The 13,603-nt window shown below is 40.1% G+C and overlaps 1 protein-coding gene across 21 annotated transcripts in view; it reads left to right on the forward strand.

The window, feature by feature from the left end:
- The window catches only part of phldb1a (pleckstrin homology-like domain, family B, member 1a), a 30,968-nt gene extending 17,607 nt beyond the window's left edge, over positions 1 to 13,361 (forward strand). For 8 of the 21 annotated variants that reach the window (XM_085797872.1, XM_085797865.1, XM_085797867.1 and 5 more), the window contains 15 exons: positions 623 to 778; positions 882 to 992; positions 1,076 to 1,165; positions 1,272 to 1,403; positions 2,314 to 2,436; positions 2,609 to 2,767; positions 2,976 to 3,116; positions 3,850 to 3,948; positions 4,039 to 4,114; positions 4,740 to 4,884; positions 5,233 to 5,323; positions 6,419 to 6,565; positions 7,630 to 7,849; positions 11,501 to 11,586; positions 12,326 to 13,361. In XM_085797872.1, the coding sequence (XP_085653998.1) occupies positions 623 to 778; positions 882 to 992; positions 1,076 to 1,165; positions 1,272 to 1,403; positions 2,314 to 2,436; positions 2,609 to 2,767; positions 2,976 to 3,116; positions 3,850 to 3,948; positions 4,039 to 4,114; positions 4,740 to 4,884; positions 5,233 to 5,323; positions 6,419 to 6,565; positions 7,630 to 7,849; positions 11,501 to 11,586; positions 12,326 to 12,466 (1,917 nt within the window). In that variant the 3' untranslated portion in view covers positions 12,467 to 13,361. The remainder of the gene's footprint in view (positions 1 to 622; positions 779 to 881; positions 993 to 1,075; positions 1,166 to 1,271; positions 1,404 to 2,313; positions 2,437 to 2,608; positions 2,768 to 2,975; positions 3,117 to 3,849; positions 3,949 to 4,038; positions 4,115 to 4,739; positions 4,885 to 5,232; positions 5,324 to 6,418; positions 6,566 to 7,629; positions 7,850 to 11,500; positions 11,587 to 12,325) is intronic. The other 13 variants (XM_085797874.1, XM_085797880.1, XM_085797878.1 and 10 more) reach the window with 7 other exon arrangements.
- Positions 13,362 to 13,603: the final 242 nt, after the last annotated feature.

Consider the following 13,603-nt stretch of genomic DNA (forward strand, 5'->3'; position numbering starts at 1 on the left):
CTTAATGTCTAAGGTTTATTCTGTCAATGCAATAAAGGTGTGACTACACAATAGGCAATGCTTTTGCTACTCCATTATCTGTTTTACTGCTGCTTAATTGCTGCTGCTTCCTCAGTCTGGATGCTTGGCACTGCCAGTTGCAATTAGTATTGATTAATAATGTTATTAACGGCTTTGCTCTAAAAGTTTGCATGCTTTTGACATTTGAAAATTGACAATAAATGATCCAAGTCACCAACACCCACTTAATTGCTTTTAGGCAGAGCGTTGGCAGAGCTGCTGGTATGGAATGCAAATGTGTTATGGGCTAAGGCTTTTTTCCTGTTCTCTGTTTTTCTTATTGTGAACAAATCCCATGAAAACACCAAGACACCAGAGTTTTAGATCATCTCAATATTTTCCAGACTTTCATTGGGAACAAGGATGAGAGTGGAGGTCAGCCTCCAGGAATCACTTATTCAGATCCATTCATTTATTGTTGTTTTTTTATTCATGAGCTTTGTTGACAATTAGAAAAATAAAATATAATGCTTTAATATTATATTATTGCCAACCTCATCCTCTCACATCTCAGTTTTCAGTCGTTTCATACAGCGTTATGTATGTGTGTGTGTGTGGACAGAAGGCTGAGGCTCTGGAGTCGGGGACCAAACAGTTTGAAGAGCTGGAGTTCTGCCAGCTGGAGGAGGAGAGCAGTTTGGAGGAGAAGAAGGAGACTCAGAGCTCGCAGCTTCTCCAGGAGCGAACCGAGTATCAGTGCAGCGTGGCCAAGAGGAAGGTGGGAGTACATGCAACACTGAAAACATAAACCATGTGTCAAATATGATCATCTGCATGAGATTATGTGACGGTTTTGAACCTGGATATGTTTGTTCCTATAGGAGAAGATGGCCACTCTGGATGCTCAGGTGAAACAGCTGGGTTTACAGGCAGCTGGAGACTGTGAGAGGATGGCTAAAGACAGGACGCTGACCCTGCAGCTGTTGCACAAGGTTAACCTCTCATAATGAACCTTATTCAATTGATAACAGTGGGAGCAAAGACTAAACGTGAAATCACCTGTGTACTCTGATAGGAGCACGACAGGTTGTGTGCTGTGGAGAAAAGATACCACACCTTGACGGGAGAGAAGAATTTCCCAAAGCCCAACAGCAACATGAAGGAGGTGAGTCACAGCGTGTAAGACATGACATCACAACCACCTGTAGTTTCTAAACTGGAGGGAATTTACTGCAAAAGCGGTCGACTTAGACAAACTTTTCAATAAACAGGAATTGCTTCACATCAGCGAACCTGACCTTGTTTACGTGGACGGTCCTCCTGATAGCCCCTGTCCCTCCTCTGCCTCCTTCTCCTCCTCTCACATCCCCTCCCCTGAACTCTACCCTGTTAGGCTACAAGAGGTAAATCTCAACAATAGCTAACAAATCCTGAATGCCTGTGCTGCAGTTTCTGCAATAAAACGGGCATGGTTAGCAAAAATACTGACAGACAATAGCGAGCTTGCAGTGTTTCTGCCGTTGTCTGTGTATTGTTTGAAACTAGATTTGAAGCGTTTGAGTAGTATTGTTTTCTACAACATAAACTAACATTAAAGGGATAGTTCAACATTTTGGCAAATTGGTCCATTGCCATAATCCCTGTGGTCATAGCAGTAGGTTTGTTACCTTTAATTCTCGGTGCAAGCTATTTTCAGAACGGCGGAGCAGAGCCGCGAGCTGCTCAGACCTACACTATGGAGGCTAATGGGATTTCTTGGTTTCCCTCATCAAACTCATCAAATACACAATCCAACAACTCCAAAATGCTCTGGTGGACAAGTTGTGACCTGCACATTCACCACGCTATGAGATAATAACGGAACTGACAGAGTTGTTTTCGAGGTAAATTCATGCAAAACCGCTGATGTGTGTTCCTGTCGAGGGCAGTTTTTCGGCAAGCAGTCTCTGCATTTGCCTCTAAAACAACACTGTCTCGTAACCTTCCGTTATTATCTCATAGTGTGGTGAGATAGCAGCTACGCTCCGCCGTTCTAAAAATAGAGGTAACGAATCTACTGACTATAGGGATTATGGCAATGGGCCAATTTGCCAAAATGTTGAACTATCCCTTTAAAATATGGACGATGGAAACAATAAATGGAAGATGACCTGCTGGTTAAACTGTGAAGTGATTGCTGATCTCATAGTTAGAAATGAGTTGTGATGTCCTCATGTTTGCTTCGTGAATCTCTGCATGCATGACTTTTCTAAGAGCTGACTGTCGTCATCTTCCATCAGCCCTCTCACCCCTGTGTTTTGGCTGTTGATGCAGGAGTACCTCAGGCTCTCTGATGTCTATAAGATGTATGGAAATGCTTCTATGCAGCCTCACTCTCCTTCCCCCCCTGCTCTCCACTGCCTCTCCCTCGCTGTCGCTCCAGCTCTGCCGTGTGAGGTAGACACCTGCTGCTCTCTACTAAATACTCAACCAACAGAATCAGTCTTATCTCAAAATATGTCTCCTTCAGATTCAGCCTCTTAACGATCTTTCCTACTTTGTGCTCTCTCCCTCTTCTGTATATGTGTGTGTGTTTGGTTTCTCTGTTGTTGTGGTTATTTGTGTGAAGGAGTACATCACAGTCAGTCAGTTAAGTCAGATCTTTGGGATGCAGAGACTGGATCCCTCCTCTTCCTCATCTACTCCATCATTCCACCTTGCCTCCTCTGAATCTGCCTTCTCATGCTACTCCACTGCATGTGGTCCTTCCTCCTTTCTCTCTGCACAGGTTTGTCTTTCCTACTTTACAGTGTCCATACTCTGCAAACTTTTCCTCACATTGCAGTCGTCACTTTCCAAATTTCTGATCTGATATTGCCACAAGGATTTGTTCAAATCCCTCCCACCTGCCTGATGCTTCTGTGACTGATATTATTGCTGCATTGCTTTCCCGTTTTTTTCTTTTTTCTTTGGCTGGTTGCTTGTCATCACCTCAGAGTCAGCCTGATCTGAGCAGGAATGCACTGCCTCCTATTAACCTTGAGCGCTGGTACCAGGACATCATGGCTGCTGGAGAGCCTCAGTCATGTCCTCCACCACTGCCTGCAAAGTCTTTTTCCACACGCAGACACGGGCAGGTAAATGCTCCACTTTCTCTCTCTCTCTCTGCTGTATGATCACATGGCAGCTACTTTTCAGTGTGTGAAGCCATGGGCCCTGTAAAAAGGAGGCTAAACAGGCCAGATGCAGCACTGAGCCCTTGAATCCATGTGATTTTCAATAACAAACCCAGCTGCTCGTATTTTTAGGGCAGGGAGGCCCTCTAGTGGACAAAGAGACAGGGTAGTTCATGAACCTTCTGTTACTAAAACCGGTTTACCATGGGACAAATACGGATGTCATCACTGAGGGTTAATGGGTTTATTACTGTAAAGATTTGTCCAAAAGTAATGCTGATAGGTAGGCTATATTCCTCACTTTGACATTAATTGTGAAGATTTTGCAGCCAGTCAGTAAAACATGTTGCTGTTTATGAAGTTGTATTTCATCCGAGGGGTGAGAAACAGAGAAAGATCTCAGAAACTACTTCCCTGTAATGGCAAAGAATGAGGACTGAGGTCAGATCACTTCTGAGCTTGTCCACGGAGACGAAGAGTTTACGTAATGTGCATTCTGACTTTTACTTTATTTGTCCCAGATGTGTAACCCAGTTACCACAAATCATGAAACACACACAAACTAAAAATAAATCAGTGATTGCTTGAATCTTTTTTGCTGTAAAAGCCTCTCTGCTTCAAATTAAAACAAAAAACAAAAAAAAACAACAACATTGACCTGACATCTGTCCTCCTTCTGTCCTCCTCCCACCAGCTGTTGAAGTCCAAATCAAATGGCGAGGTTGGACAGGCAGCTGCAGCCGCCCTGCCACCCTGCAGTGGTGCTGCTTATGAGAGAAATGCATCCACCAAGGTGAGCACACCACTCCAACACATCTGAAACTATAATTAAATCTTCACAGTAACATACTTGAACGCGTGGTGCTTTCTGTGTGTTTTTCAGGGGTTACAGTTGGTGCTGAGAGAGATGACAAATCCATTAGACATGGAGCCCAGGAGGCAGCTGGCTGTAAACAAAGGTACTACACTCATATAGATAGATAGACAGAGAGATAAACAAAGGTATTACACTCATATAGATAGATAGAGAGATAAACAAAGGTATTACACTCATATAGATAGATAGAGAGATAAACAAAGGTATTACACTCATATAGATAGATGGACAGAGAGATAAACAAAGGTATTACACTCATATAGATAGATAGAGAGATAAACAAAGGTATTACACTCATATAGATAGATAGAGAGATAAACAAAGGTATTACACTCATATAGATAGATGGATGGATGGATGGATGGATGGATGGATAGATAGATAGATAGATAGATAGATAGATAGATAGATGGATGGATGGATAGATAGATGGATGGATAGATAGATAGATAGAGATAGATAGATAGATAGATGGATGGATGGATAGATGGATAGATAGATAGATAGATAGATAGATAGATAGATAGATAGATAGATAGATAGATAGATAGATAGATAGATAGATAGATAGATAGATAGATAGATAGATAGATAGATAGATAGATAGATAGAATGTATGATAATTAATTGGTAGCAGTGACGTGTCTCTCTCAGCAGAGGGCACTGTGAGTCTTTGACACCTGTCTTCACCCTCTCCACTTGCTCAGATGTGTCTCCCACTGTCCATCACTCCATCCTGCACCATCAGTCGCCACTGAGTGGAAGCCAGGCGTACGACACCCTCAGCCTGGAGAGCTCAGACAGCATGGAGACCAGCGTCTCCACTGGCAACTCCGCATGTACCCCGGAAAGGTGAGAGACTGGAAAATGAGCAATTGGCTCTGTTTCCATGGGAACACTCAAGTCTGCCCCGTCTCCCAGGAGAAGGGTCACTGCGCTTTGTTCCAGTGACATCATGTTTTGTTACATGTCTGCTCCCGTGACTACTAGTACACTGGCTGTTGCCATGACAACCTCTTCAAGTTTTTCCCAGTGTTTTTCGTGAAGTTCAAAGACAAGAGTTTACTGGCGTTGGTGAAGAAACCTTTGTCTTTGTCTCCTCGCAGTGTTTGGTTTCCAGGCATGTCTGTTTACTTTTTTCAACCCAAGCCTGTAGTCGAAGCTGTGTCATCAGACGCTCCCTCCCTCTGTGTGTTGTAGCGCCTGTGGGTTAGAGACCCAGAGGATAGAAGAGATGGAGAAGATGTTGAAGGAGGCGCAGCAGGAGAAAGCCAGACTGATTGAGAACAGAGTGAGTTCCCAGCTTTGTGGCTGCAGACTTTTGACATGAATCCTGAAAAAAGTTATCACTCCCAAAAACTCATCTGCTTCAAGGTCATTTAAAGTGTCAACTGAGCTGCAGTGACAGACTGACGATTAGGAAACTGATGGTCAAATAAAACAAGTCTCTGTGGTCTGTGGGGCTTTATAACATTTTTTCTTTTTTACATTTTATGAATAAAAAGATAAATGCAATGTTAAAATGAACTGGTTGATAATTGATAATGATAATTAAATTAATAATAATTAAAATTGATAATGAAAGCAATCGATAGTTGCTGAACTAGTTTTAACTGGTAAAAGCGAGATTATCTCATCACCTCTAGTGTAACATTGGCTATGCTGGTAGAAGATACTAATACTGCTTTCAGTGATGAGCATGACATGGTTCGGCTCTCTCAAATATAACATAAATGTTTCTGACATTGCAGCTGAGTAGACTTTCAAAAGAAAATTTAATGAGACAATAACTATTGCCATTTATCTATAAAGAGCAAATACAAGCATGCAAATTGATATGCAATGCAATGGACTTGTAATTCAGAAAAATAAAATACTCTTCCCACTGTAATAAAATATATAAAACACACCAAGTCAGTTTGAATCACAATTTGTGTGAAATCATTAACAGATTAACATGGTATGATTAAAACAATAACGTAAAGTCTCATTTTGCTTAAAAAAACAATATATTTGTATCACTGTCAATGTGATCAGTGTGCGTCGCTCAAGGTGTGGTGAAATGTGGCTGTAAGTAGTTGTTTACCTTTGTGTTATTGCTACATGTTGAAACAAAGTCGACCTGTATGTAAGTGTCTGAAAGCTGCAAAGGATCATTTTACATCAGCAAAGCTTCTCCTTCTATGCACAGACTTAAGGGATGTATTTTACAAAACCCTGGATTGGGACTTGAATTCTCAAGTGCCTCTTCTGATAGTCATCCACTTTGTATTGCAATATTTGCCTACCATTAAGATATTCTCCCTGTCTCCTTGTTCCCTCCGTTATTTTTTTCCCCCTCTCTTCTCTCCATCTGTTCCTTTTTCTCCTCTCCCGACGCTCCCAGGAGAGGGAGGTACAGGCTCGGCGGCAGATGTTAGAGGAGGAGCGGAGGAGGCGAGAGGAGGCCGAGAGGAGGCTTCAGGACGAGACGGCCCACAGGCAGAGGCTGGTGGAGGAGGAGGTGAAGATGAGAGAGAAACACTTCTCCCAGGTCAGTGGAGCAGCGGGAGGAGACGGCTGTGGGAAGCAGAGGGAGGAGGAGGGAGGGAGGGAGGGAAGGAGACTTGGGGGAGAGGATGAGAGGCGAGACACTAAAGAGAGGCTGGGTATACGGGAAGATCAAAGGTTGTCAGGGAAGGGAGAGAATGAAGCGGGAGGAGAGAGTGAGAGAAAGAACAGGCAGTAAAATGGAGGGGATGGATGATGGAGGGAGTAAAAACGATATAATAAACACATAATTCAAGCTTTAATCCTGGCTGATGTGTTTAATCGCCAGCTGCTGTTCTGTAACAAGTAAACAAATACAAACGCACCTGGCTCAGCTTGTTCAGACTTTTATAACAAAACAAATGACTTCATCTGACGTGAAAGTTTCTGCACGTGATTGGACTATTATCACCGCTCATTGTTTTGGTTTTACAGCCTTTTTTGGGGGGTTGGTTTTACTGTTTTGTGTCCTTTTCACCACTCTTACCAGTGCCAGGCAGCTGATTTTAAGGCTAAAGATTTATATCAAGAAGTATTTCGCTGCTAAAGAGACATAAACTCCCTCAGAGTTTGATTGGCACCATAAAAAGGGCTAAAAATAAAGTGAATATTGGCGTTGGCCAGAAACATGACTCCTAAAGTTGCTCTGTATCTGATGGGTGTGTACACAGACAGCTGATTGCGATCAAGTTCACTGTATCAGCTTAAAACATGATGATGTATCGGTGTCACACCCAGTGGCCATAATATCTGTGACTGCAGGTTAAAGTCATAAAATTAGGCCATGAAACTTCAGAGGTCTTGGAAAAATAGATCGTCAAAATGTCAGGAAGGCTTGTGCGGCCTCACACTTTGACTACTTCATTTGTCGGCCTGTGCATCGAAAGGACTCTACTGTGTGATATAAATGCTCTCGAGCACCATCCTGACTCCTAATTAGGCGCTGAAGTCTTGGGACGTGACATGTATTTTCCCCCATAAGACTTTAAATCAGCTCCGCTAATCACTCCCAGATCTCTCTCTATTCAGCAGGCAGATTTAAAGCTGTATGAAACATTTTCTTCACAGGCCCGTCCGATGACACGCTACCTGCCCAACCGTAAGGAGGAGTTCGACCTGCGCGCCCACGTGGAGTCGTCCGGCCACAGCATAGATACCTGCCCCTTCGTCATCCTCACAGAGAAGATGTGCAAAGGTCACCTGGTGAAGATGGGTGGCAAAATCAAATCTTGGAAGAAACGCTGGTTCGTTTTTGACCGTCTCAAGAGGAACTTCTGTTATTACGTGGGTGAGGATGTAATTATATTTCATCTATGAAATGAGGACGTATTTGGTCAAATATTATGGGAGATTTATTAGATTTGTTAAAGAAAGGGAGAAGTAAAAAGACAGAAAAAGGGGGTAAAAGAAAGAAAGAAAGAAAGAAAGAAAGAAAGAAAGAAAGAAAGAAAGAAAAGAGAGACAAAGAGACAGAAAGAGGGGTATGATAGATAGAAAGAGGTAGACAAAAAGAGATAGAGAGGGGTAGATGGAAAGAAAGAAGTAAAAATACAGAGAAAGGTAGTAGGTAGAAAGAAAGAAAGAAAGAAAGAAGTAAAAGACAGAGAAAGGGGGTAGGAAGAAAGAAAGAAAGAAAGAAAGAAAGAAAGAAAGAAAGAAAGAAAGAAAGAAAGAAAGAAAGAAAGAAAGAAGGAAGTAAGAAGAAAGAGATAGATCGGTAGATCAAATATTATGGGAGGTTCGTTAGTTGAGCTCATGCTGATATCGAGATAAAAGGAGAGACTTGAAGATGCTGAGGTGAGTAGCCTACTAGCCCACCTGCCGAGGTTGATTGATTGATTACATATGCCACTCTAATACACAATACACCTAGAGTAAACACAATGACAGCAAACTATTAATATCCTAAAAAATGAAATTGAAATATATCAACCAGAGTGATACGGTCCCATTTTACTTTCATTCTTTCATTGATTATTAAAAAGATTCATGATCTATTTCCTCATTCAAACCTGAATATACTGAGGCATCACTTTCAGAAGCCGGTAGATAAAAAACATTTTTTAAGATTGATTTGGTTGATTTTGTTGAGAAAAGACTTCTCTGAACATGGCATCCTGAGAATATACCTATTGATTATCATGGTGTTATCAGTGCGTTCACTGTAACACATCACAACATACGTAACAGAGCTCTGGTCATCTGGCCTGTAAGATCTGAAAAAGTTGTGTTTTATTTTGAGCGCATTTTGAGTGCATTTCAAAATCAGCGAATTTGCGAAGACTGCATGAAGAGCAGCTTCAGTAGAAAAAAAGAAAAAGAAAAACACCGCTCCTTTCCTCTCTCCTCCCTCCTCCTCCTCCCTCCTGTCTCCCTTATGCCCTTGAGGCCTAAAAGTCACACCCCATGTTAAATACTACTCAGTGCTCTCTTTACCAACAGCGCTTCACAGGAGAAAATTAACTTTAATTAACTTTTAGATTCTTAATAAAGAAACGCTCAAGCTCTTCCTGGACCGGCTGCTTCTTCAATTCCAAAGAGCTTCATTTTATTATGATCAAAGTAATTTTCTCACTTAAAAAACCCACTCGTATATTTATGTATAAAAGTTTCCAGCTGCACACACTGGGCTGAGACCTGACTACACTCTGGTTCACCTGACAGCAGAGCGGAGGAATGTCCCCTCCGCTCTCTGTGCCGCTCACTCTCACAGCCAGCGTTCATTATCAGGAGCCAAACACTAATTAAAGCTGCACAAAGTGGAATTTTCCGCTTTGTTGTTGTGTGTTAAAACCAAACTTAGTTGGTAATTCCCGTCTATCAGATTGTCCCCCTCCGTTTCAAATGAGAACAGTTAGTTTTCTTAATAAATAAGACGAGTGTTTTGAGACATTATTTTACAGTCAAGTTCAAAATACAATCCAAGTATATTTTCATTACTGACGCCCCTGTTCTCTTTGCTCCGCTCTCTCCACTCACTTGCCTAGCCTTTTCAACCCCTCACTCCTGACGCAGATGATGGTGATGATGGTGATGAAATAAGATGCAATACTTTCTCTAGATGTGTTTTTCTTGGGGAGGAGGCTAGCTCCTGGCTTGTTCGTGACTAATAAAACGAAACTCACATTTCAAAAACATTTATCTCATTACTAAGCAGATTTGACTTATGGAAAAAGGGAAAGCAGGAGAAAGTGTCGGACGCATTTCAAAAGACTGCCTTTAATTGTTGCTGGATGTTTGTTTCTCAACCGGGCACTCCAGCACGCACGGAGGAGACGAAAAGAAAAGACCACTGTTTATTTGAACAAGACTCAAATCCAGAAACTCTTTTAAAGAGATTTTATTTGAAGAAAATTGATCTCAGACAAAAGAAAAGTCTCCTTCACACTTACTACTATTGTTTGGCCCCAAAGCAGATAAACCCATCAGTCCAGTGACTGCGTCCGATGAGCTCCATGTGCAGATTTCACTGAAACATAGCTACCTAACTCCTCACTATGGAGTGACTTTAAAGTGCTTGAAGGTACGCTGTGAAGAGAGAACAAAACTCCTCAGGACTGGACAGAAGCTTTGACCTGCTTTAAGGGAAACGTTGAACTGGAAGATCAAATCTTATATTCAAAAGAGACATTTCTTTTAAAGATTTACAAAAGATCTCAACCTCGCCAGCAGGGAGACAAAAAAAAAAGAAAAGAAAGAAATGCAGAGACAATCCAGAAAGTACGACTGAAGAAAACAAGTCAAATTAATAGGATGGTAAAGACTTGAGGCATAGCTTGAAATAGACTTCCACTTTTAATTAAGTTTTACTCTGATACAGCGCCGCTCATACCTATTCATGGATTATGTGTTGCTGGGAAAAAGGAGTTTCCACCTTTTTCCCCTCTTCTCTTCATTTCAGTTATTGTTCCGCTGCAGCTGTTTTTTATTACTACTGCTATTTTATTGTGGAAAACTAGATAAAGAAAAATAATTGTGTTAGATTATAGATAACATTTGATGAAATATGCAAAAAAAAGTAATATGGAACAAATTATCCTCACCCATTCAGATATATCTGCTATTCACTATTGAATTGCTCCGTCCCCAGGGCAGTTCTGGGCTCATTGAACTGTAGTTAGTCAAGTTGTTGTTAATAATAACAACAATAAAATGGCAGGAAAGAAACTGTCAGTGTCAATATGATGAACTTTTCTCTCAGCCATTAAGAATGTCACATTTGTGTAGTTTCTTTATAAATCAGTTTCATATCATCTGGATAAACTACCAGATTACACAACTGTTACGTCCCCTGACCTCTCATATATTAGGATTTCAGTGGGGCTCCTCTGTAGTAGTAGCCTATACTATATAGTAAATGATATAAAACGTAAGACAGGTCTGTGTTTTCTAAGACCAGACTGTATTTTCTATGTATTTTCTGACATGAGAAGTTGTCCCAGGAAATCCATCCACATGTTCTTCTTACCTTTTGCTTTTCATACACAGTTATACCTTAAACAAACTAAAAAAAATATGTCAAGTTTTCATTTCTTTGATATAGTCATGTTCTACATATAACTTTATTTGTAGATTTTAAGCTGTTTTCTTGGAATTTTTTTTCAATCATTTGTTTAGGTGTGTGACACTTTTACAGTTGCCCTTAAATGGCTAAAAAGTAGTTGAAATACAAACGGTTAGAGACAGTATATTTGAATATAAAATATATTTTGTGATCAAGTGTCTACTGTGTAACCTTTGGTCCTTAACAATAATAAATAGGTTTTAAAAAAAGGAAGACTGACAATCAGTCTATATTACTTGACCAAAAACAAACATGAAATGTGTCCCTACATCACTGGCTGGTTGTACTGCAGCTCGGACTGGCAGAGGTCTTGCATCAGTACAAGACGTAATGTAATGTATCTTAATATATTTTTTTTTCTTTTTCTCTTCTCAGACAAGCATGAGACCAAGCTGAAAGGGCTCATTTACTTCCAGGCGATTGAAGAGGTTTATTATGATCACCTACGCAGTGCAACCAAGGTAAACACTCTTTTGTCTTTCCTTTCAATTGAGAGACTGTTTTACAAAGCTTTGCATGTGTGTCTTTTTAAATCTAGCAGTAGACTTAAATGGAATAAAATATGAAGGGTTATATTCATTTATATTTATTTGAATTGGGGGGGGGGGTCTGTATTTTAAAATCATTGATGACTCTGTAGTCAAGACTGTCATTTACAAATTCTTAAAGTCTTAAACCAGCTCTAAGTTTAACTAGAATAAACTTTTAACAACATGAATTTGACTCTTTCTCAAAATAATATAAATACTCATTTCAGGACAATCCTACATTTCTTAAATCACTCACAATTTATTTAAACAGTGAAAATCTGAATTTCATCTGTTTGTGATCAGCACAGATCAAATGCTTAAAACTCTGTGTCTGTACATAAAAGCAGAGTTGTTTTAACTTGGTAGATATTTTTGAGGCACAGAAAGGATCCAGATTAGACTAGATTAAGTTGTTTTTGTTTGTAAATTATTTAACTTCAGTGAATTAATTACTTCAGTTTCCAAAAGTACAAGGTGGTACAGGCTACAAAAGAAATCAAATTTGAAAGAGACTATTGAACACAATTATGTTTTTACAGTTTTTTGACAGTGTTGTATATTCTGTTGTTCTGACTATAATTGTGTCGGAGGAAAAATGCACAACAGGTGCAGCTGCAGACTACTGTCTTTGGACTTAAAAAAAAAACGCCCTCATGTCTCAATCCTCCAGAGCCCCAATCCATCTTTGACCTTTTGTGTGAAAACCCACGACCGGCTCTACTACATGGTGGCCCCGTCCCCGGAGGCCATGAGGATCTGGATGGATGTCATAGTAACAGGTGCCGAGGGCTATACTCAGTTCATGAGCTGAGGGACCACTGGGTGACAGATGTGGAGGATGACGGGGACTAAGCGAGCACCCAGGCACCTGCGAGCCGACCTGAGCGGCTCCCTGCTGGAGCTGGAGCTGACATCGATGATATGATGTGAAACGGATGGACGTCTGATGAGATGAATAATCTGGTGCTCTCGCAAAAAGCCTGATGCCTTTTGAGCAAGTGAGGGCTTAGTTACTGGTGCATTTATGAGTTGTATTCAAGAAGGAAAATAGTTTGAGCGACCTGCCATTGGATCTATGAGGGGAGCTTTATAGAGACAAAACTAAATCAAACATTCTGTTGCCAAAATGCATTGTCGATAAATACAAAATAATTTCTGAGGTTTCAGGAGGAACACTTTGAAGATTTCTTACTTCATATAAACTCAAACTGTTTACACCTCTGAAGCCGATCTATGCATGCAGTGTTATCACTCTAACTGATGCCTTTGTTTCCTTTTTGATACATTTGTATTTTGCCCTTGAGTTTGTTAACGTTTCTCAGATTTAAAAAAAAAAAGAAGCTTTTAATATTTCAAAACACTAAAAAGTATTAAAGAGTATAAAAGAATTTTAGTAGAAGTTATTCTACAACATTTTAAGAGTTGTATATTACACAGTATTGTTGTCAAATACGTTACATGTTATGTTTTTTCAGATTTTTACAATACACATTTTAATATCACTTCAGATAAATAACACAGCAGTAATGTGTCTGTATTTTACATAAATATATCAAAGGAAACCTTTTATTAGCATTTTAACAGAATTCATAAATGATATTCCTATAATGATATTGTAAAACTACAGTGTATATCTAATAAATAAAAATATATGATGCATCTGATGGTTTGTTTGTCTGATAAACTCTTTTGTCGCTGACAAATTGGCTAAACTGAACACACTCAGTTACAAACCAGTTCTTGCTGCGTTAATTAGTGTTTCTCACAAACAAGTCCTTAATTACCAGCTCTCTTTTAAATAACCTCATTCGCCCTAAAGAGACAGTCGCATTCATATTTTATTGAGCGCACACAATAGGTGTTCCCTTTAAGACACTACAACTTCCCTGTTTACATAACAATAGTCAGGTGGTTTAATTAGTTAATTGTCTCATTAACTGTCATTATC

This window comes from Trachurus japonicus, chromosome 14 (genome assembly GCF_045865225.1).
Source record: "Trachurus japonicus isolate A0001 chromosome 14, Traja_1.0".
In the NCBI taxonomy this organism is placed as follows: domain Eukaryota; kingdom Metazoa; phylum Chordata; class Actinopteri; order Carangiformes; family Carangidae; genus Trachurus; species Trachurus japonicus.